The 25,509-nt window shown below is 34.7% G+C and overlaps 1 protein-coding gene across 3 annotated transcripts in view; it reads left to right on the forward strand.

Annotated features, from left to right (window-relative positions):
• Window positions 1–25,509, forward strand: part of GRIK2 (glutamate ionotropic receptor kainate type subunit 2) — a 354,211-nt gene that overhangs the window by 295,228 nt on the left and 33,474 nt on the right. For 2 of the 3 annotated variants that reach the window (XM_059467530.1, XM_059467531.1), the window contains exon 14: window positions 22,039–22,264. The exons of the other annotated variant lie outside the window; for it this stretch is intronic. In XM_059467530.1, the coding sequence (XP_059323513.1) occupies window positions 22,039–22,264 (226 nt within the window). The remainder of the gene's footprint in view (window positions 1–22,038; window positions 22,265–25,509) is intronic. 3 annotated transcript variants of the gene reach the window in all.

A 25,509-nucleotide genomic window follows, 5' to 3' on the forward strand; every position in this document is an offset into this window, starting at 1 on the left:
ATGAATGAGAGCGTGAAAACCCCATCATATGTTTAACTTAAAATGATTCTATCAAATAAGAAGGTATTTGGAGAAAAGGGAGTCTTCAGTAATAATATTTTAATTTTTAAATTTTGAACAATATTTTTAATCCAATTTATATACAAAAGTGCAGATTGAGAAGCTGTACAGATCTGCTAAATTTTCATTCATCAACTGTTGGGTATCCTCATAGAATCATTTAATTCCGACTGGCAGCTGTTAGGTGTTCACCTCATCTTGTTTCTTCCCTTAGAAAATTGCTCACTTTCAGCTTGTTATCTCTCCATACTCTCTGTATCTTTGACTACTGAGGCAGTCTGGCAGTGTCTGACAGAAGGAAGCTGGAAAATTGGTAGCCTGCAGAGAATGTCTTCACTCAATCTTTCTTGCTCTCTTGGTGCTCCTGCCACTAGAGCTCCTATTCGGAGCAGGGACGAAGTGTTGATCACAAAGTGTTTGACCTCTCATTAGCTACTGATAGCTCATTAGATAAAGTCTCTCTCTCCCTAAATGAATTGTGAACATTTGCTTTGTTTTCAACACATGAACTTTGTTTTCCCATTGTTGTGGGGCTCATTTATTTTGATTAGGCACCTTATCTGTTCTTGGCCTGCATGGCAGACAAACTACAACAGCTTTTAGAGGCTTTTTGACAGCTCCCTGTGTTTAGGATTGCAAGTGTATTTCTTATACTTCTCTACTTCTCTCTCTTTTCCTGTCCTTGCCATCCTTCTCAGCTCCCAGTCAGCTTCTGACAAACACTGTGTGAGGGTAATAGAAGGGTTATCGTTTGACAGCTGTAAGGAGAAGCAAGCAGGAAAATCCTCAGGATGCCATGCACAATGGTCCTGATTTCACCTCGCAAGATCTGATGCAACAGTCAGGACTATGTGTCTCATAGTGATCTTTAGAGAGGAGCTAGTATTAAAATGCAACAGAAGTTAAGATTTTAAGGAGGTTACTTGGTTTAAAGTCTTTGTTTGTCACAGAATGAAAATTGTGGATGATTAAGTCCTCAGAGGTTGAAATTCTATTAAATCTGTTTTTTCTAAAAGAGAGACGATGATTATTTCATAGACTGTAAGTGTTCACAGGTTGCACAATGATAAACAAATATCATATCAAAGATTTGTCAATTTGTTTTCCAAGATTCAAGCCATGCAATAACAGAAAACTTGCAGTGTCAAACCCCCTTGCTTAAATGACTGTCTAAAATCCATTTATTTTCACTGCATTAAGTTCATGGTAAAAGCAATGAAAGCTGAAATCTGATTAAACTGCCATATTTCATCTTTATTTCCTGTATAAATCTTGGAGACTTAGTAAGATGGGAGAAAAGTCAATAACAATAAAAAAATGCATACATTATGCTCTTGATTTATGTCCCTCTGGCTTTTTGGATGTTTGTAATTAATCTTCTGCTGGAAATCATATTTTCCTTGATATGTTACTTTTTGCTAGTGTAGAAAGTTACAGTAGGAACAAGATAATGCAACTAATTTCTCTGGGCTCATGAAAGAGTACACAAAAATATAATGGAAATATGATGTTAATTGAAAAGATCAAGTGTTTTGAAAATGATCATATATGAATTGGGCTACTTCTATTCTTCCTGAAGATTACTAGAGCAAGATTTCTAGGACTTTTTAATCATAGGTTGTCCATGACAGCTTCCAAACAGCTTTCTGTCCCCTTTAAATATTAGGATAATCAGTTATTATGAAAAAAACAATATATGTTTAGTTTCTATGTTAGATTCTGTGTCCTGGAATGGAGTGCCTAAAATCTGCTTGATCTATTTGTTCTTCTCACTGCATGTTAACACCTGCTGATCTACTGGCTGGATTTAGCACAACACAACAGCTTTCTTCACAGAGACCCCTGTTACCTCAAATTCAGTAGGCAGAAGTCCAAAATTATATAAATAATCCTGTATGTTATATGTGTCTAAAATATTCTTCTAAACATACTAGGAAGAGCAGTGAATTTTAGTGCAATATCTACCTATAAAAATACCTAAATATCTGAATCCTCCTGTATGTATTATGTACTCCAGCACTAAACACCTGATGCTCCTGTACTTTCTGCAAACTCTTACTCTGTGCTCATGTCTTCTTCAAGTGACAGAAGCGATGCCCTACTATGCTTGAAAACTTTGAACATAAAAAAGAGACGTAAGAAATTCTCATGGAAGTATGCTGTTTATAATAGTCAAGAAGTTGATTATTTACTTTTGCCTTTTGATTTCCTTCTGCGCATTGTCTTTGCCCCTACAGCAGCAGGGAGTTCCCCTCCTCCATGTTTATTCTGAACAAGTATACCTGAAAGTTTAAAATGTATCTAAACAATAATATCAAAGCAAAATATCTTTTACCCATAACAAACAGAAAGCCATTAAACTTATTTAATAGACTTCTGTTAAAGAATACTCTTTAACAAAAATTTGAAATACTCATAGGTATTGTCAGTAAAGAGATAAGTTTTGTATTTTTGAGGTGAGAAAAGTGTCTTGGCTTGCTTGAGTAATTTTATTATACACATAATTTTTTTTTTTATTTTTATGAAATAAAGATGAACTTCCAGAAAAATTTGCAAAGTAATACTACACCATTTATTCTGAATGAATTTTCATTTCTCCATAGATCCATGCCCAAATTATCATCTATAACCATTTACCAGCCTTCACCATGGCATGACCTCATAACCTAGCAGGAGTTCAGGATTTCAGGCAGCCAGATTCCAGCAGTTTGAAGTACTTTGATGCAACAGTCAGTTTTACACCATGCCTCTTTAAAAGGATGAATTTGGTTTGATGGAATAAGGTTTATCCTATTGTTCGGAACAAATATCTTGGGATGATGCAACATCTATATTTGGCCTAAGGTGGCCGATATATTCTGGTCTGGTTTTTTCAGAACAAAAAAAAGAGAATCAATCCTATTCCTTAAGTGTTAGATCTAGGCAAACCCACAGGTTTCACTTGCTTTTCTTTACAACCTGCATTTTCTAGTTATTTGTATTTCATAGAACTCACCTATGAGCTGGTTCATATCATTGTTTGCAACAGCATTTAGTGTTAAAATCAGAAGTGACTGAAAGGAGATCTCGATTTTAGAATTTATTTCTTCTCCTTTTCCTTTCCTTCTATTCTTTCCTCTGTGTTCTCCTAAATTCATCAGAAAAATGTAAAGAACTGTCACTCTTGAAAACGCAAATCTTTAAATGATAGCAAACACCAATTTTTCAAGTTGCTTTCAGTTTCATCAACATGCCTGCACACATTAAGCTCATGTGGTCAGCAACACATGCACAAAATCCCCCTTAATAACTTTTACTCTTTTGAATCATCTTTGCATCTTATCACTTTGGAAGTTTGTCAAATCTATTTTGGCACAAAGGTACTTGTATTTACATGACAATCTAGCTGTTGTTCTTTGTCTTTTTTTTACTATCTTTGGGAAAAAAATTATTTTACAGTAACATCAAAAGTACTGGGGTTGAAATAGTTACTGGCCCATAACCAGCAAGCTTTATTTCAGTCAAATCATAAGGAAAAAACTACTGCGGTCTTTAGAAAGACATATTTTAAATAAAGATAAGTAAAGCAAAAATATAAAAGTAAAAATAATCACAATCGAAGAGAATATTATGCAATAAATTCATAGCCCAGATTAAAAAAAATTCTTGATTAAACTTATATCAACTATATGATAAATTTGATCTCTTGCATTTTTAGCAATATCAGATAACCTAAGCAGAGTGTATGTGTACATATATGCATATATACAGTCTATATAAATCAGATGTGCACAGACATGCACATCCAATTTGCTCATAAAGTTGTATAGTTTTATTCCAAATACTCCTCTTGTAGACAATTTTATATTTGTCAATGCTTTTTGGGCCACTATGAACATACTACTGACACCATTCACATGGAGTAATTTTTTTAAATATTATTTTTTACTATGTTTTTTTTCACGAAACATACTTTCCATATTCTTTCATTCAACCTTCCACTCCTTTAATTATTTATTTTCCTTTGCATATTTGATTGTCTTCAGTATCATAGTTGAAACCCTGTTTGTACCCCTATTTATAGATTCCAGCCACAGAGGTAGTTACCTTGGAAACTGTTTAAAGTGCACCTTCTTGAATATTTGCTCTATCAAACCACAAAACTGCCTTTCCTCTTCCATCTGTTGCTCAAGCTTGGTATTGGTGAGCAGACTTGTCCAGCTTATTTCTAACTATAACTCCCTTTCTTAGTGACTCAAGGTCACACTGTGCAGTAGGTGTATTCTCATTTTTGGGTAGTCATTACATGTCTACTGTATATACTTTGCTGCTAACAGCTGCCATTAGTAACAAAGTTGTACAGCAATAACAGGTCTAATGGAAAAAATTCCTCAAAGACCAGAAATGGTTACTGCTTCCCTTTTCCATACACTCCCCTTTACTGCGATGTGGAAAAAAACAAAGTGAGAATGGTGAAGAAAATTATTTACTTAATACCAATTATTATTTTGAAAATGATAGAATAGTGTAGATTAAGTTATTTGATATTTCTCAGGGTCAGAATTCTCGTAATAGAAGTACAAGGTTGTAACTTCTTATCCTCATCTGGTCTTGAATGAAATAGCTCTATTGAAATTATTAGTCTCAAGATTAGTGTATTGGTTCTGTCTTGATATCTCTCTGGTTTTCTGTCATATTTGACCTGTCTCAAAAATCCTGACAAAAATAGAGAAGCTTATATTTTATACTGAGAGTGGTAGGCAACTGGAAAGACATTTATGAACACAGATAAACAAAGAGAATTACTTTTTTCTTTGTTAGAATAAGGCTCAAATTGAATATACAAATGAGAACTTCACCTGTGTAACCTTACTTTTATAACCAAATTAAATTTATAGCATTCTCTAAATATTTATGCATTATTTATGAGCAATGAAATAGGTTCTTAAGCTTCATCAAAAACATAGGAAATGTCCTCTTTATTTTAATACAAGTAAATTGGTCCTGAGTGCTTGCTGTTGTGGCGGATCATCATATTCCTTATTGGCTCTCACTTTCCACCACTTAGCTCATCATGTTAACTTAGGATAAAGGAAAAATTTTAATTCTCTTCCTTGAAGAACAAATTGTGCTATGTCAGTATTTCTTCCAGAATAGATTGCATCTTGATCTAGTCAGAACACCTATAGCTTTCTAGCCACAGGTCATGTATTTGAAAGGATAATGAGGAGTTTATTTCTAAAGACTTTTCAAAGGAGATAGTTTCAACCCTCCAAGACGACCTCTCTTGCAGATCATTGCAGATGTATAAGGAGATATCAATTCCAGCATAGTTTTGAGAAGTGGGCAAAATGTGATTTGGCTAGTTTGATATAGCAGATAGCATATTTCTGAAAATCTTTGAATGTAAGTGTCAATATTTTAGAGATTCACTGGAATTAATATCCATCAAATTTTAAGAATTATATTGCATGGCTGCAATATCTTCTACTCAAAGTTTTTGTTATTCTCTTCAAGGTCCAAAATACCTAACTTTCCTTAAGTGTTTCATAAAATATAGAAAGCACTATAGAAGCTGTGACATGGAGATACTATTTGTTAAACCTAATTATCTAGTCCACTTAAATTCAGTGTTTCATCTACAATCTGTAAGAAATACATTATAAAAATAAAACCAGACAGAAATATGGTATTTTTATGTATAAACACACAAAAACACAGAGCAAGGGGTGCATCTGTATCTGTGTGTAAAGATACATGGACTGATATAATGTTCCCGAGGGCTAAGGACTGGCTAAGTTAGGGATCTGGGAGATGGTGGGAGTAATGCAATGAAGGAAGGAATGCCATCATAAAGAAAAGTGCTTAATATCCTAATTCAGTGAGTTTTTCTATGATTTTATGCTCTCTTTAGAATTGTTTTTAGACTTCACCTCTTCTTTAATAAGAAGAAACAGTGATTATGGGGGTCAAGTACCTCTTTACATGAATGTTACTAGCGACTATAAAGTTGGAGTGTTGGCAGGGAGACATAAAGAAAGGGAAAATTAGGATTTTCATTTAATGTCAACGACATTCTGAAAATAAGTAATGTTTTAAAGATAGGAGTAAAGCTTTGTCCTGGATCATCAGAAAGGATGTTAGAGACTTTGTATGACAACATCATATTGATTATCACTTTAATCTGTTCTTTTTTTTACCTGAAGAAATATTTTAATTTTCTAAATATGTTCCTCACACTGGATTTCAGACAGAGGCAAAATCTTAATTGTCATGGATAGACTATTTAGGATAAAATGCAAACCAAGCAAAATATTCTGTTCAGGCAAATTGAAACATAAACATAGCTTCATAACATTTATTTATTTATTTAAAAAAAATAAATTTTAGCATAAAAATTAAGCTTAAATTTATTAAAAAAACCCATTATAAAGTTTTAACCATTTTGCACCATGGAGTCATGAATTTCAGGCTAGTCATATAGTTTAGTTGCAGACCTGACAGTGTTACAATCATGGTTGAACTAGATGTGCCTTCAAAGATAAATCTTTTTCAACCTAAATGATTCTATAATTCTCTGATTCTATGTCATAATTTGCTAATATCAGTTCACCAATACTAATTATTTTCTGTGTTGAATAATGCTTTTTAATGAATTAATGAAACATTTAGTAAAATATAGAAATATACTGAATGCCATTAGTCAAGTAGGGTAAGCATATTCCAGGAAGACTAGTAGAAATTTTACCTTTGACTGTGATCTCATAGGGTTCATAATATTTATATTTGAGTGTTCACAAAAAATCTTTTATTTCTCACTGATGTTTATTTGTGACCATTGTTTGGACTTCATTCCAAACTAGTCAGCTTAGTTGGAGTTCTGTAAATGATCTCTGACCTAGGTGTACGTTTTTCATATTCCACAATTGGAATTGGAATATGAATTGAAAAATAAAATTGTCCACCATATCCAATTCATCACAAATTTAGAATACTTATGGAAATTTCATTTTTGAGTGTCTACACAAATTTTTCACATTGTGTGCATTATATATGTTTGAAATATATAATATATATTCTGCTTTTTTGGACAGTATTTTTAAAGGGAAAACATTTCTGGAAATGTCTGGAAGTTTAATTTTCTCTTGGAAAATCAAGATCCTGAGACATCAGAAAAACTAGTATAAATTATTTTATTTAGACACAAGTATTAAAAGGACAATAGCTTTAGTTTCATTTCTGAGGGATTATTAGAATCCAGAGAAGTAAATAAAAATGAAGTATAAGCTTACACAATGCTTAGGCAGGATTTTTGAAAAATAAGATGGTTTCAGTGAGCTGTTGTATTTTATATCCATTGATGTGTGTGCTTTGCTAGTTTTATTATCTTTCCAAGCATTAGGTATTTGTTCTGATGAACAATAAAAGTGAAGAAGTAGACTAACTTATAACCCTTAAATTGGTCTAGGAGAGCTGGGTAGACAGTAAGAAATAGTTTAATCATTGTCTTCAAGGAGTTCAAAAGGTTGATCCCAAAGACAAGTAAATGTATGCATGAGGTTGTATTAGTTCCTTCTCCATCATTTGAAATTTCAAGTGAATGGGCTGCCCTGCAATCAAGAAGAAAAGGTACTGCACTGCAGCTGGGGCATTTGGTATTGCTTAGATAAAGCCTGTTTAAAGGGAGAGAAAATAAGATTGCCTTAAGCCTCTTGTCAGCTTCCAGTCTGAAGTAAATTCATACATAACAAAAAAAAAGACTCAAAGGAAATAAAAAAACTGAAAGTGAAAAAATAAGCTGGTCAAAGCAAAGGTTTAACATATCTCCTCTCTAGGCATTAATCATACCATACGGGAGTGAGGGTCAAAAGAGTTGAGGCGAACAAGGAGCATTTTGGTGCAGGCAAATGGAAAAAAAGCCAGCTAAGCTAGTGATTTAAAACAGATTGAAAATTTTAAAGTGAGGCATAAAGGTCACAAAATCAGGTTCAGATTGATAAGGCACAGTGGGAAAGTTTTAATGAATTCTCTGTAAATGTTTTTTAAGACAAGCACTCCAGACTTGAATATTGAGATAACAATGAGTTTTTTTGTCTTATCAGTTGGGAGTTAAGAAAAATTCTAGCAAAAGATCAAACAGAATTATGAAAACTCAGGTTTGAACAAAGGTACTGAACTAAGACTGATTTTACTCACTACTACAGAAAAATAAAAGGTTTTTTAATTATTTACTTTTACTCCTGTATTGGAGACAGCAGGGATCCAGTTTGGTCTTTTCAAAATGTTAGCAATCTAACATCTGTAAACAGCAGGGGAGGTGGAATTAAAATAAGAAGTAGAGTCTAAATCCAAGTCATTGTACCTAGCAGAGAAAACAGTGGAGTAATAGAGGAAAATGAAGATAAGTTTTAACTTTTTGTACTTGAAGATATAGACAAAATGGTTATATGAAAAAGATGTGATGAGGAGGGACTGAGGTCATTTGGCTTGTGCAGCCTGGAAAAGAGGAGAATGAGGGTATACCTCATTTCAGTTACAGCCTCCTCATGAAGGGAAGTTGAGAGGCAGGCACTGATCTCTTTTGTCACCAGTGACAGAACACAAAGGAGTGGCCTGAAGCTGTGTGAGGGGAGGTTTAGGATGGATATTAGGCAAATCTTCTTCACCCAATGTATGGTTGGGCACTGGAAGTGGTTTCCTAGGGGAGTGGTCACAGCACCAAACCTGGCAGAATTCTAGAAGTATTTGGAGAGTGCTCTTAGGCACATGGTGTGTCTCGTAAGGCAGTCTTGAGCAAAATCTGGAATTCAATGATCTTTGTGATCCCTTCCAAAGCAATATATTCTATGATTTTATGATTCTAGGACTTTTCAGTGTAGCAGAAATCCACTTTGTCTACAAAACATTATGATAAGTAGTATAAAGGGACTCTTACAGGCTATTTGAATACCTTTACTAGAGTTTAAAAGGGAGATCAAAACCAGGAGGAGAGTTCAGCACCAAGACAACACCAGGACAAGTTTTTCTAGTGTATCACTGGTTAAATGTAATTTAGTATGGACCACATTAAGTGGAGAGTGAGTAGGACTAAAATCTGGTTGAACTGGCAGGCTCAAACTGTTGTTGTGAACAGCTTGAAGTCCAATTGGAGATCAATTATAGACAGTTATGCTCTCATGGGGGTATCAGATGGGCGTCCCATACAGATTCACTTATGGTCTGGATGGTAATATCTCAGCAAATTTACAGATGATACAAAACTGACAGGAGTATTTGACAGGCCAGTGGTTGTGCTGCCTTTTAGAGGAACCTCTACAGGTTGGTGAAATGGTTAGGCAGGAACCTCATGTAGCTCAAAAAAAGAAAATGTCAAACCACTGGTGAATTAAAATATCCATCATTAGAAGCGAGGCTGAGAAAGCAGGGTTTTGTTTAGCCCAGAAAAAAAGAAAAATTGTGTGGGAGGAATGTAGACTGATATTTATAAATATGTGATAAGAGGACGTAAAAAAGATGGAGCCAGACTGCTCCATCTTCTGCCAGACTGCTTCACTTCTTTTCAGTGAAAGAAGACAAGGGTGGGCAAAAACTGGAGCATGTTGTCCAGAGGGACTCTGGGGTGTCCTTCCTTAGAAATTTTCAAACCCTGGACAATGTCCTAGACAACCTGTTGTACTAAATTTTCTTTGGAACTGGATTTTGGGATAAATTATTTCCAGAGGTTCCTTCCAGCCTCAACAGTTCTGTGATTCCAGGATTCCTGTGGTTATCTGGGACACTGATACATGGGTCATTCTTTCACAGAACAGGTGTGAGCCTCCATAGTTTTATTTTCCTTGCATGTTCTATGTCCATTTGATGGAATGGCCTTTCTTGGAAGAAGTTTAACAAACTGTATTAAGGAAGGGAACAGTGATTGCATCAATAAAACGTAGCAATCTGGGTCTCCCTTCCCTTACCAACTTCAGTGTTAGTACTACTCCTTTTGGAATAGATGAGCCATTTCAAATTTTTAGCTTCTTTAATGCATGCTATACATTTTTTAAAAGACTAAGGCTTTGTGCTGGTTTTGGTTGGGATAGTGTTAATTTTCTTTGCAGTAGCTGGTATGGGACTATGTTTCGAGATGAAAATAGTGTTGATAACGCAGGAATATTTTGGTTAGTGCTGAGCAGTGCTTGCCCAGAGCGAAGGCCGTTTCTGCTTTTCACCCTACACCACCAGTGAATAGGTTGGGGGTGCAGAAACAGCTGGGAGGGGACAGAGCAAGGACAGCTGACCCCTACAGAATAAAGGGATATTCCACACCTTATGGCATCGAGCTCTGCATATAAAGCTGGGGGAGAAGAAGGAAGCAGGGGCAGGAGCTTGGAGTGATGATGTTTTTCTTCCTAAGTAATGGGAATTCCACATGATGGAAATCTGTTTTCTTGGGGATGGCTGAACATCTTCCCACCTATGGGGAGTGGTGAATGAGCTCCTTGTGCTTCGCTTGTGCACACAGCTTTGCTTCACCTGCTAAACTGTCTTTGTCTCAACTCATGAATTTTCTCACTCCTATATTTACAAGTCCCATAAGGATAATAGTTGATAACAAACAAACCCAGAACTATCATGCTGTATGTTTTGGGAACCCTAGAGTATGTAGAGCAAATAAGTAAGTTACTGGGATTTCTTTATTCTTACATTTAGCTCAAAATGAGGAAATCAAATAGAGAGTAATTAGAATGTAAAGAAAATATTATAATGATGTGATTGTGGTTTGTAGATAATTTTTTTGTTTGGTGTTTCTTTAGACATAGTAATTGCCTTCTTACATTTTTGTATTTAAAGTAAAAACACTGCAAGGGATAAAGTTAGCTATAGAATATATTTTCTAGAAAAAACAATCATAGCATTATGGCAAATACTGTCATGATCTGAATAAAAAGCATGGGCTAATTGACAGATGCTATCACATCTGTCATGATAAACATGAATATACTTTTCCCAGACATCTTCAGTAAGTTGTCACTCACCTTCCAAAAATGTTCATTGCAATTTGTCATATAAATATAAACCAGAATCAAATTACAAGAATATACATGGAAATTAATAAGATTAAAATACCTGTCCCCTTGAGAAATGACATTGATTGCTCAGTGTTGATATGTTCTACTGAAGTTAGCTATTGCTAAGATGAAACCATAAAAGTTGATTCAGGTCTTATGACAAGTTCAAAATTGTTTATGGAGCTTTATACTTTAAAGCAAGTAATTTTTCCTTATTAATTTACTCATTGACAGAAAATGTCTTTCACTTATCTGCAGCTATTTCTTTATGTTAAAATGAACTAAGGGTATATCTGTCCAACTGCTGGTCCAGGTGCTCATTGGAAAAATGTTTCGTGTTAATTAGCACATTTTAAACAAACTCAGCAGATAACTGATATTCAAGATAAATATGAAACTATTTCCTTCCTTGCCCAAGCAATTTCATCCACTTTGTTTTGTTTGAAATTGTTTGTATTGCTTTTGCTTCACTGCTTTGTCTGCTTTTCCTCATGGCATATGCAAGGAAATCATGTTTGTGGTGTTGCTAAAACACATTTTCAAAAACAATGGCTTTCAAACTCATAGGTGATCTCTTTAACCCTATCTGTGAGTAGTGAAGGGGTCAACCAAAGGGCCACACAAAATAATAAAGTCATGATAACGCATTCACAATGACATCAGTTGTGTCCTAAAGTACAATCACAAACACTAGCTGTGCAACTGTTAATTTTTGTCAAACTATGGGGGAGCTAGATGTAGTGGGATAAGTAGTATGATATACAATGCAGAATAAATTAAATGAGTTTTTTGTGCTTTCACTCTATTTTTGTTTTCACTGCCATTTTTTTTTCAGTTTTATATAATACATATGAACAAAAATGCGTTGAGTCAGTCACCACTAGAGTTGTTAGCTTTTAAAATTGAAATTTAATACATATTTACTTATTGTTTATTGAGGTTTCTAAAATGGTTGCTCATAAATTAGTTTCCATAAAATTCCCTAGAATGAATTTTTCTCAAATATTTCAATTAAAACAAAATAAGGAACTAAGTCAAACACTGTAGTCCCAGTTGTTGTTATTATTGGAAACTGCTCAGCAAGATGATTTGATAGCATCCTGAAAAGGCTGGTTTGTTTTCGTGAGCAGATTAGCAGAGATAATAATATAAATTTAGCTAAATTCAACTTAATGGATTCTCAAACTACATCAGAAATTGTGTTTCCCATTAGCTGCTTACTAGATGAATAGCAGAATTACTTTTCTGTCCAATTGATCAATTTGCTGACAGCTTGAAGGAGAAACAGAATGAGGCACAGCTACACCCAGCGATTCCATGAAGGAAATGTCTAGAACAGTTGGATAATCATAGAATTATTGCATGATTTGGGCTAGAAGAACATTAAAGGTCATCTAGTTCCAATTCCTTATGGTCATTAACAGTGAATTTTCTAGGAGTTATCACATACCAGCGCACACAATTTTTTTCTGATGGCACATAGATTTCCACTAGACCACATCAATACCTTACAAATATCTGTTCCTTCTCTTGACTGTATTTCTGAACTTGGAAGTCACAGGACATAGAGTAATTATTTCAAGCCATGTTTAAAATGTTGCATTATTGATAAAAAAATTCTGCTCTGCCCCCAAAGTGCATTGATTATAAAGTGTTATTGCTTTTACCATGTGCAACTATAAATACATCAATGTTCACTGAAGATCACACATGAGATTGCTACTCAAAATGATACTTTATTTTCCCCCCAAGACTGGTTCTGCACAGTTCAGTTATAAATTCAGGCATCTGTATGAGCAATAATTAAGTAATTGGCATGGGATTAGCCAGAGAAATCTTAGAATAATCTATGGGTAAGTGTTGGTGTATTATTTAACATTAACATGACTGATTTAAATCACTGGGTGGTCAAAGAAGCTGGTAATTTGTTTTCACATTTTCATTCATTGGAAATTTTCAGTTACTTTATTGCTGCTAATTTTGAGCAATTCTTCTGAAAAGAATTCAAATGGAGAAGTCAATAATGCTGGAAAGTGTATTCTTTCCTCCTGTTCTGCCATACACTTGTATGAACTCACTTAGAGATGTCCAAATTGCAGGATGCAAGTAAACACATTAATTGTATTTTATTCTAACTTTTGACATGTTGTATGGTTTTATCAGCAATGAAATTTTCTCAATCAATTTCTAGTAAGTTGGGTAGGGGCTCTATATATCAGTACTAAAACATACTCAAAACTGCATCTTATAACTTTGCCATTGTCTGTGTTTTCTGTGCAGATCATTAACAAAAAACATGTAAATTCATTTAGATGTGTAGATGAATTCTTCATCATATATTAATCAAGAACTAGTCTGGCTGAAAAGTTCCTCTGTCTTTTACTGTATTTTTTAATTCCAGATATTTTAGATTATTTTTTAAATTATTTTTATTGTTGGAGGGAAGCAGCTCCTTAAGTGTTATGCTGATTATCGTCTCAAGTATGTTGTTCAAGAAACTAAAGGTGTTTAAAGATAAAACTGCCAGAATTTTTCCAAGATCTGACAGAGTTGCTAACAAAAAATCTTCTGATCAGTATCCCACCACTCCTCTACACCTTTGATAAAAACCACATATGGCATAAATCCTGTTTGCCTGAATTAACTCCAATTTTCTAGTCACCAAGGTCGGAAAAGTACAGAGAAAGACTCAGCTGTTAGCACATATGGTCCAATGTGGTTGGTAATTTACTCTGTGTAATAAGAAAGTACAGAATGTTAAACCCAAATCCAACTGCAAAATACCTCAGTGGTGGCTTATGCTAATGTATAGAAAGCAAATATTTTACATGAACTATTTTGTGAAGAAATACTGAAAATTATTGGACATTTTGGATGTAAAGAGTTTTTTTATGTTTTTCAACAGAACTGATAGGTGAATTTATTGGGAGAAAAAACCCCAGCAATCTGTCTGTGCAACAAGGCTCATTTTGATGACTCTCATTACAAATAATAGTTAATACTATTTCTACTCTTTGAATGGTATTGTTAAGAAAAAAAAATGACAGTGGAAATTCCACTACATTTTTGAAAACTGTGAAGACAGTGAAACAGTATTTATTTTTAACTATGGGGCTTTTTTTGAAAAAAAAAAAAGACCAATAATAATTAATGAGCTTTCTATCTCCTGCTCATTCAAAGAGATCTTTGACCAAAGAAATGCTGAGTTTAGTTTCTAATGTTGCCAAATAAGTTTACCAAATCTCAAGACCAACAATGTTTTGAGCATAGCACATATTAATTGTGCTTTGAATATTGCACAAACATCTCTCATACAGGTATGGATGCTGTGAGAATATATCTGTTAAAATGTGGCATTGTGACAATTCTTGCTCTTTTATAGGTAATATTTAAAGTAATATTTGTGACCTTCATGCACAGTTGCAAAGATAAAACTGTGCAGGCAGTGCTTTTGGAAAATGGGATTGTTTTCAGATACAGTGCAAATGTAGTGTGGATTTCTGTACATGCAATTTGTATCTCAGAACAGGCAGAGTGAGCAGAAATAAGTTTATCTTTACAAACATCAAGAATATAGGATATTAGAAACAGACTAGGTTGTATTAAATTCTTATTCCTACTTATAAAGGTAAAAACCTGCAGAAGTGTGAGATATATGACACTTGTCATCTTCCACAGTATTTTACAAGAAGAACTCTTGTGATGTTAGTTATTATTCAGTAGAGGATTATATATCATTCTGGTATAAAAGGCAAGAAAGTCTTCTGAAATCCATTAGCGATTTTGGAGCTATGAAGTCTTTACCTATTTCCAGGTCAAAGCTGATAGCAAAAACTTATTTCAATAGCATTAAAGTTTGGGGTTTTGTAACCATAGGTTACATGAAATATTTAACATTTGTTCAAAATCTTTGGGTTTTAAAACAAAAAGTCAGCACAATCAGGGCAAGAGTGAAAATGTCTTTCTCTGAGCACTACATTTTTCATTCCTTGTAGCTCTATTCTTGGCAGAAACACCTTTCCTCTTTTCATTTGTGCTCTATGGACCATAAAAACTGCCGTTATGGAGGAGAGAACACTGTATGCATTACTTTTATTGTTTTTATGCTGACACAACAAAATCTAAATTGTCTGGTTCACTTAGGGGTTTTCAGGCCTCAGTGGTTCTGAAAAAATAGGGGGGAAAAATAAAAAAAAAAGTAGGAAAATAGTGCTCTGAGGCCAGAGGGTTATAGTGAGTGAGACCTGGATGAAAAGAGAGTTTATTTTGCTTTTTTCTGTGATGACTTAGAAGAAGCTAGTCTAGTAGTTCTAGGAGACAATCAATAAAAAATATTTTATTAAAGAGATTGGTATGTATAGCTACTTGCTAAACTGTTCAAAGAATTAGATGATACACAGAAGCCCACTTGAATTAAGTTCATCTGTTCAGTGATAGAGCACAGCTAAGCTGATTTAAATCTGGACTGTGCATGGCATTGTATTATTGTGTGGAGGCGTCAGGTGCAGATATGCAATTAAGACCAAATTGTGTTTTACACATAACTCAGCTATGTCAAAATCAGTAATTATAATGCTTTAGCTGCCTCAATAAAGCACTTCTGGAATGTAGAATTAGCTAAGACTTATGAAAAACTAGAAATTGTTTTGGTCATTAAAACAAATTTAAATGTACTATTTAAAATAAACTATCTTCAACACAATGTCTAGTGGTTAATGAAAGCTAAAAGTTAGGTGTGTAAAGCTAAAAAATTAATAAGTGTCATCTTTTATTTGGATTCCTGTATTTATCATTGCTTATATTCTTATATTACCGTTTAGTTCAGAAGTCCCAGTTATGGATTGTTGTTGGGCACTTCAGAAACATTGAGTTGTTTGGAGAAAACAGTACCTCTTCCAAAGAATTCAGTTACATATTAAGAACTGGGAGAGGTGGATCAGTGTACACAGATATGTGTTACAGAAACAATAGCTATATGAAGTACACAAGGGAGAAAACACATCATCATTGATAGGTACTTGAACAGTAGCAATCAACCTTTACAAATTTCCATTTGGTGAGACTACAGGCAAGTGAACAGTGTATTTATGTTTCTGTACAATTTATTTTATTCTACTGTTCAAATTCTTTTGGATAGCACTTTCTTTGACTTTTGCTGTATTTATAATTCTTCAGGAGAATTGCAGGATACATTAGGCTGTTTGTTCTCTCAGTTTTAAGCTTGTCACACTATGATTTGAAATGCATTCTATTAATTAACTTTGTTGATCTTTTATTAATGTACTAATCTTCTGTGGCCTAAAATACTGGAGACATATCCCAGGTGTTTTAGAATATCTATAATATCTATAAGCATTAAGATGATTGAATATAGCATTTGTTTCACCTAAATTTGACATCTAACCTTCTTATGTTTCAAAAAAAACTTGAGCTACATTAGTGTTTTTGCCATTATTAAGAACATCAGCAATGTATTTTCTAGTTTATTTCATAGCTATGTAGATTTAGGTTATATGTCAAAACAAAATGTCAAACCTACAAAGAAGAATAAGGAATGAATAAAATAGCTTACTATAGGAACAGTTGAGTTTGGATTCCTATACTTTTGTTCAGGATTTCCAAAGGGTCGTGTATGAAAAAATTAGGATATGAGTCCATTTGAGTTTCAGAGGAATGAAGAGGGAAAAAAAGTCAAGAAAACACACTCCTCCGGATAATGATGTGTTTGCCTTTGGATTGATGTATGAACCAGATAAATTCACAATGCTTTTGAGGTTTGTTTGGTTTGTTTCTTTTGTTTTCACTTTTTTCCCCCCCAAAACAGGAAATTTTTTTTTTGTTTGTTTGTTTTCTTGAAATTGCTCAAGGTCAAAATTCGAAGTCTCGAGAAACTCCCTAATTACTGTACATAAGGTCATGCTGATAAAGGATCAAAGAAATCAATGAGAACACAAAGTTTGAAGGGCTCTCTAGAGGTTCCTTACTCTTGTTAAAGGAGATCTGCTTTCCTAGTTGAAACCATAGTGTGAAATTAACTTATTCAGGGTGCATGGTGCTAGATTTATTTATTCAGTCACATTAAGCTGTCTCAAATATTTCCAGTAAGCTGATTCTATGACTTCTCTGAACTACATGTTCCAATACTTAGTTTTTCTCATTGTGAAGAATTTTTTCCGTTCACTCAGAGAATTTCCCACTAGAAGCACTGGCTATTGCCTCTTATGCTGTCCCCACACATCCTAATGAGGAGACTACCTTCAGCTTTTCTCTAACATTTTCTTTAGGTAATGGAAGAAAGTGATTAGATTCTCTGTAAGCCTTCCATTCTAGGAAAAACACCATTTTATATAAATCTTTCTTTTTAAGTTAAGATCTCCAATCTTCTGATCACTTTGGTGGGCACTGTCTAATTTTACCATTTCTTTGAACTCAGAGAATGAAAACTGGACAGAGCATTCTTGGTGCAGCTTGAAAAATTCCAAGTGTTGTGGATTAATAATTTCCCCCGTTCTGGGTTTGGCTATAGTCTGCTGATATTTCCTGCAGTCTGCTTTCCTGCTGCAGAGAGGCTGCTTAGTTATGTTCTGCTAGCTGTCTTCTTGGCACCATAAATCCTTCTCAGCAAAGATTCACTCCCACCAGCCAATTCCCAGCCAGTATTACTTTTTCGCAGCATAGACTTTGAATTTATCTTTCTTAAATCTCATACATTTCCTGATATACTAATTTCCAAGCCTTTTGTGACCTATCTGCATGGTAGCTCTTTCTTTCAGTATTTCTGCCTCTCCTCTCTGTTTCATGTCCTCCACAAACTTGATGAGGGTGCTTTCAGTACCATTTTCCCAACTGCTTGTAGAGATACTGAGTAGTATCAGGTCTAGGACTGACCCTTGAGGCAGTCAAATCTTGGCAAGATGCTGATCTGGCTAGAGATGTTAAACATGACTTTCTTTGCCATTTCTCTACCTGTAGCTGCTCCATCTGCCCAGTGCTTATCCTTACAGGTTGTCATCAAAGATATTTTGAGAGACCATGTTCAACACCTTGATAAGGCTCATTTGTATTGATTTTTTTGAAATCTCTCTTCATATGTCATTCTTTGTTCAGTGCAAATGTGAAAGTGATGAGCTTGGTGAAGTCATTCAGAAGTGACTCTTCATAGTTTGCCCATTCCATAAGGTCAGCATGAATGGCCATTGTTCCTTTAGCTTTAAAAAAATCCATGAATCAACTTTAAGAAAAGTGACTTGTGTCCACTAAGCATGAAACAGTCAGGGAAACAAAAGTCACAAAGCTGTTAGACTCTTAGAGAATTCTATTAGTATTAGTAGTAGGATTGGGAATCTGTGGGTTTTTTTCCTCACATAATAATTGTGATGACGTAATTCTCGTGTGGTGGAGAATACTTTCATAAAATATATCAGTACTGGGTTGCTGATTTTTTTTACTTTTTTTTTCAAAATTTTATCTTAATTATCTTCAATCTTCCCTTAGTTACTACAGACTTTGAGTTTAAATATTGCATTGGTGAAAGCAAAGCTGAGGCATTTTCTGTAGCACCTAAATGCTTTTAGAAGCCAGGAAAGAATTTGTAAGCTACCATTAAAATAAAAATCTCCATTAATGGATCTGTAATTTTTCCTTCATAGAAAAATGTCAGAATTAGTCTGGCACATTTTTACTGTGTATTTATCCACTCTTGATTTGTGCTATGAAGTCTGCTCCCTTGTACTTTGATCCTTGTTTATTCTGTCATATTTTCAACATTCTGATATTTTTCTAACCTTGTGGTCCAGAGTCCCGCTGCTCAGATATTTCTTTCCAAGCCAGTGCTCCAGGATGGAGCAGTAAGTAACACATTACTGACCATGACTCATTCTGTTTCCAGACTCATATTTATACATAGCATTAGACTATGACTAACTTAGAGCCTTTGCCATGGTTCCATTTGTGGTCCCTGACAAGCACAGCTATCTTCCAAGGATGTTTAATTCATGAACGCTGAGTGTGACACTGACAGTGTCCTCTGAATGTCATCTGTGAGAGCTAGCATTTTATGCATCAGGTTTGATGCTGAGATGAGTTTCTAGATTTGCCTAATCTTTTCATTTCCAGCTTTCCTATTAGTTAGTTCTCTTTTTTCTTCCAGTGAAATTCAAGGCATTGGCAGCTTTCTTACGTCTTCAGCATTCCTGAGGGAACACAAGCATGGTAAACCATGTCACCACGAGTTATCTCATGCAAACATCATTTCCGGCTGATTTCAAGTTGGGTTGGATTTCTTGACAGTGATTTCCAGTTAGATGAAACAATATGGTGAACTAAGCCAGATAAAATAATACACTTCATTGATGGAGTGTATAGGTTGATTAACCAGATTGATTTGCACACAGTGAAGGAAGGTGGAAACGTAATGTAAATTGCAGCATCTGCTTCTAACAGTATGAATGATACAGTCATAACCACAGGAAGCATGTTGGAGTGTCATTATATTTAATTCAATGTCAAATGGGCCCCTGATGCTTTTCATTGTTCTGACTTCTTGATTTTCATCAATGAGTCCACTGAGTATTTTGGCAAACACAGGATAACTATTTGTGGTTATTTTTTCCTAAATCAAATGACGAAGGTTTTTTAATTTAAGATTGAAAAAAAATAAATCTCTTGTACATTAAAAAAAAGCAAACATAGGGTTCAAAATTAGAATGGCCCTATTCCCTGGCATAATTTCAGCTTCTAGAGGTGGAAGAAAGTAGTGCAAAAGCATTCACTTTTTGTGCACTTTCTGTCATCCTTGTCAACTTTACGGTGGTGAGCCCTGTGCACCAGTATTCTAGCTTTTGTGTTCTCTTCTTCATTAATCATATGTAGACTGTTTTAATGTTTTCATTTCATTTTAATTATTTCGGTAAATGAGCTGTCCTGTGCAGGAGCTTTCTCTGATTTTGTTGATGACTTTTTTCCTTTTCTTTTCAACAGTAACAGCTCTTCATCCTAGCTGATTAAATCAGTCATCATAATACGAACACTCTGTCCTTTAAAGGATATTGTATTTTTTTTCACGTTCTAATGATTGAGTAGAAAGCAACCATTCCCCTTGCTAATATTTTTTCATCCTTGAGTTTATTTTTTTCTCGATAAAAATAGAAAAATACATATGTATTACGTATGTAATAGTAACAGTTCCTTCTATTTTTTTTCTTGTTGTATCTCTTTTGCCTTTTCCTTGCTCCCCCCACCATGTGTCAGCAATGTGCATCTAGCCATTTGCTAGAATTTTTTTCTCTGCCACTGTTTTATATTTCTCAGATTACTTATTGTTGCTAAAAAATTTACTAGGGTACAGACTATATGATAAAATAATTAAATAAGAGTTCTTGGTAAAATTTTGCAAATATTGAAAAACATTTATTTCCACCCTGTCTCCATTATACATTAACTTAGATTTCTACAGAGCTGATATTCATTTCTTGAAGTATATTATGCTACAATGAAATATTAAATGCTTGCAAGAGTTATTTGATTGAAAACAAAACAAAACAAAAAAAAAACTATGAGGAGAGACCCTATATGCAAAATCCAGAGCCCTTAAAGTCTTCAGTTTTGTTAGCATTGACACTAGACTCAGCTCAAATGCTTGATTTCTCAAGTCCCCAGATGTAGTGAAAGAGCTCTTGGATTGTATTTCAGAAGGGGGACATAGCAACCTCTTTTTTCTAAATAAATGTTCTTTTTCATTCCACATACACTGCAAATTCTCTTTTGGGTCAGAATTTCTGGCTTTCAGTCATCTGAACTTCAGACATGTTTGCAGTGTCAATCTTTGTTTAGTATTTCTTCCAGATCTGATGGCAGAAATATGTTTAAGGGTGACATCAAAAGATGAAAGACACTTTTAAAAGTCTGATTATGCTACCATTTATGTGATATTTCTACATTTTATTTACAAGGCAAAATTTAGCATTACAGAACATTTTCTGATACATCTTGAGTTTGCAGTGTTATTAAACAGATGAGACAAATGTGGTGTAAAAGGTTCAGTATGTCTAATAAGTTAAGTTTATCCAGTCATTATGATCTCTTAAGGACTGTGTTTTACAAAAATGAGAGAAGGTAATTACCTTCTTTTTAAAACAACTCAGGTGAAATAAAGGAAGCAACTCCTCTGTAGTTACACAGCATCAACTTCTTCCAAACTACTGACGCCTTTGTCCCAAATTACTGACTCCTTTCCTACCACAACAGTTCTTTGTATTCTGAAAATATTGAATCACAAAACACATATAAATTTTTAGGACTTCCAGTTATCCATTTCTGTAAGGCAAGTTAGCCTTATTATGACCTGAGAGTGATATTACCTCTCACCTAAAATTTTTCTCCAAATATTTTTGTCATGTATGGTAGGTAAAATGTTATCTGTCCTCTCCTTCTCAACTTTTTTCTCCATACACTGTCATCTGTGAGCGCTTTCATTATTTCAGATTGCCACGCTATGCATGAGGTTTTCAGAACTGTTCAACTGAGTGATTGAAATAAGAGTAAAATTTCACTTCTGCCAGAATCCACAGATTCTCCTACAAAACTTAACAACATAGTTTATTATCTTTTCTAGAGTGAAATGCTTAATAGTTTTCCGCTGACCTAAAGTACTTGTAGGCCTTCCTTCTGCATAAAAGCATATAAACAATAAAAACTGATCAACAACAGATATTTCACATTGAACAGTCTGGACTGTCCAGACAAACTGGACTGTCCAGATGTTTATTTTTAAATGGAGAAGATGAGAAGTACAAATGAGATGAAAGACACAGATATCCTTAGAAAATTGCCTTGGTAAAACCTGACGCAGTAAAATCCGAGAGGAGAGCAATGTGCAAATTGAGAGTTTGCTTTCACTCATAGAGGCACATTATTCTTAGTCATATTGCATTTAATATTTGTCTTTCAGAAATCCAAAATCTCCACTTATGACAAGATGTGGGCCTTCATGAGCAGCAGGAGGCAGTCAGTACTTGTCAAAAGTAACGAAGAAGGAATCCAACGCGTGCTTACCTCTGATTACGCATTTCTAATGGAGTCCACAACCATTGAGTTTGTCACACAGAGGAACTGTAACCTAACACAGATTGGAGGCCTGATAGACTCCAAAGGTTATGGCGTTGGAACTCCCATGGGTAGGTGTCATTAATCTTAGTTCCTGCACCAGTATGGGAAATATCCCATACACTGTTCCTTTCTCTACATTGTCAGCATTTACCTTTATTTTCTTTTTCCAACCAGGCACAATACATATTTTGTTAAATTTTATGGACTTTATTGTATTTTCCAAAAAGAAAACTGTTATTATTTTATAAATAGATATATATTTTCATATGATAAATTTGTCCTACATGGCGCCTTCCATATATTCAACAATAACAACAGTACTGTTCAGTACTTTATTTTATTAAAAAAAAAAAGTTTTAAATATTTTGATCTCTGTGTTTAGAGAATGAAGTCCTAGAAGTGGAAGGCATGCATGAGCAAGGGGAGCTGAGTCTTTTAAAGAGGGCTAATTGCTGAGATTGCTAAAAGAGGAGGAAAAGATTCCATACTATGCTGCAGACAAAGCAAATATTGATTTACCCTTGTGGAATATGGGTTTGCATACTGGCTTGGAAATTCTAATCCTTTAAGTATTTTCCAGGTCAGCTGCTTTTTACTAAGTACAAAACTTTAGTTGTTAGATTAAAAGCCAACTACAGGTATTAGTTTGGTTGTAGCCTGGCTCCTAGAATCCACAGAAGGGGCTTCAGCAAGAACTGGGTGCAGTGATTTTTTTTAAGGACATGAGGTGAAGATCCAGCATTAAATTTCAGGATAGATGGGAATAAAAATGGTGTCACACAGAGACTGCGAGTACTGGACAATAATTCCACTTAATATTATAAGGTGGTTCTATTGACTTATTAATCAGGTAAGTATTTATTTCAACATCATTTTAAACAAGAATTTATCTTTTTTTATTGATGTGGATATATTTTTATTTTTTTTCAGACAGGTCTTAAATTTGGTACTGTTTTATCTGTGTTAATAACATATGTTATATCATTGCACTGGGAAAGTTGTGTCCAGTACTATAATTAAAGCACATGGAAAGGAATTTTAAGAAAAAAAGTTTACTGGAATATCTTGGATAAAGAAGTACCTAGTATTATCAAACACAGATTTGCCTATATATTGGATATATGTACAGCTGCTTCAATCTGAAATTTTCACTATTTCAGTAATTTTCTATGTAACAGACACCTGCTGAAGAAGTTATAATTCTGTTCACTCTGCCTTTGAAGTTTGTTGTTAGGAATATAGTTTTGATTCATACCAATTTTTCCACCCCATTCTATTATGGCTCTGGTGTTGCTGAATATATTCTATAGATGTGCAAATGACAGAATTGACTGAACTTCAGACCTGCTGGTCTTTTTGGCATCTTATATTTTCTTATTTATAAACCTTTGTGTTATTTTGAGTATAAAGCCCACATTTCATTTAGGTTTAGTATGAAAAAAATCAAATCTTAGGGATATTTTATAATCTTTATATAAGCTGCATGCAAACTTGTGAAGCATCTGAGACACGCCCCAGAAACTTAAGAGAACATTGAAATGTCAAACTGATAGAAATCAGAGAGACCAAAACCCTCTAAAAATTGTTCTGTTTATGTGTAAGTCAGAGAAGCATCATAAACACCAGAGAAAACATCTTTAAAACAATGATAAATTCAGGATCAGAATTCTGGAGTTTAAGTTTAGGGGAAGAAATACTAAATGTAAAGGGCCAAGGCAGTTGAGTAAACTTTCTGTAGGTCTTTGTTCCCTACTTTATATGGGGACAGAAGGCACTATTTCTTTACTAATTTTGAGTCACATCAGAGACATTATTCAGCTCTTATTCATCCACAAGATTCCAAGTAACAAAAAATTATCTGTGTCAAGAGACAAAATAGTGTTGTACAAGGGGGTATGTGAGCGGACAGTTGTCTTGAATCAAGATGAAACAAATAGAGGACATACCTGTAGGAATCAACAATCACCAAAGGAGGTAAAATAAGAGTTAAAAACGGTCTTGAACTTAACAAAAGCAGTTAAAGAAAGATCTGAAAAAAAGATGACAGTTTCATAGGGGGAAATAGAACAAAATGTAAAATAGGATGTAAAGTAAAATTTTTCACAAAAGAAATGAAGGTAGAAAAAAACAGCATCTGGGGCTTTCCCAAAACAGCTAAGAATGAGATTAATCCAATATTTCAGCAGTATCTATGAAATGCTGTTGAGACAGCTGACATTTATAATGGGTTTATATCCTGTGTATTAGGTGCACAGTCTCAGAAGAAAAGGATTGTGCAGCCTCTGCTAGAATGATGCATAGTTTGCACATACATTTGAAAGGAATCCTTATGAAGAAGCATTTCCATGATGTCTGTCAGAATAGTTTTGTTAAATATTTTGCTTTATTTGAGCTAAAAAGTATTACAGAGCAGTGGATAATGCAAAATATTCTCATGCATTATAGCTAATCTCATTTCTACAGGGAAAAATAATTCTAGAGATTTTAAAAGAACTAATGACTTGGTTATATTTATAGAAGTAGATTATGTCATTATTTAATGACTATGAAAGGAGTTTATAGACATGGAACTGAGTAATATCTTTTTAGAGTTAATAATCCTACAAGTAACTTGTCAAATGCTTGGAAAAAAACAGTGTAATGGTTTCACATACAAAGTATACGCTACTGCTTTTGCCTGTTTGGGAGGCAACATGTCTACAAGAACAATACAGAGCTACTTGCATTTATAGAAGCATAGAATCATAGAATCACAAAATATGCTGTGTTGAAAGGGACCCATCAGGATCATTGAGTCCAACTCATGACCCTGAACAGGACACTAAAAATCACACCACGTGCCTGAGAGCATTGTCCAAACACTTGAACTAAGACAGGACAGCTGCTGTGGCCACTTCCTTGGGGAGCCTGTTCCAGTGCCCAACCACCTTCTGGATAAATAGCCATTTCCTGATTTCAAACCTAAGTGCCCCTGATTCAGCTTCATGCTGTTTCTAGTCTTGTCACTGGTCACCATAGTCAAGAGATCTGCACCTGCCTTATCTCTTCTCCTCATGAGGAAGCTGTAACTGCGATGGGGTCTCCCCTTCATCTCCTCCAGGCTGGACAGACCAAGTGATCTCAGCTGCTCCTCATAAAGTTTCTCCTCCAGACTCTTCACCACCTTGGCGGCCCTCATTTGGATGCTCTCTAATGGTTTAATGTCTTATATTGTAGTGCCAAAACTGCTCCCAGCACTCGAGGTGAGGCCGCCCCAGTGCAGAGCAGAGCAGAGCAGAGCAGAGCAGGACAACCCCCTCCCATGCCCAGCTCT

Source organism: Ammospiza nelsoni, chromosome 3 (genome assembly GCF_027579445.1).
Source record: "Ammospiza nelsoni isolate bAmmNel1 chromosome 3, bAmmNel1.pri, whole genome shotgun sequence".
NCBI lineage: Eukaryota > Metazoa > Chordata > Aves > Passeriformes > Passerellidae > Ammospiza > Ammospiza nelsoni.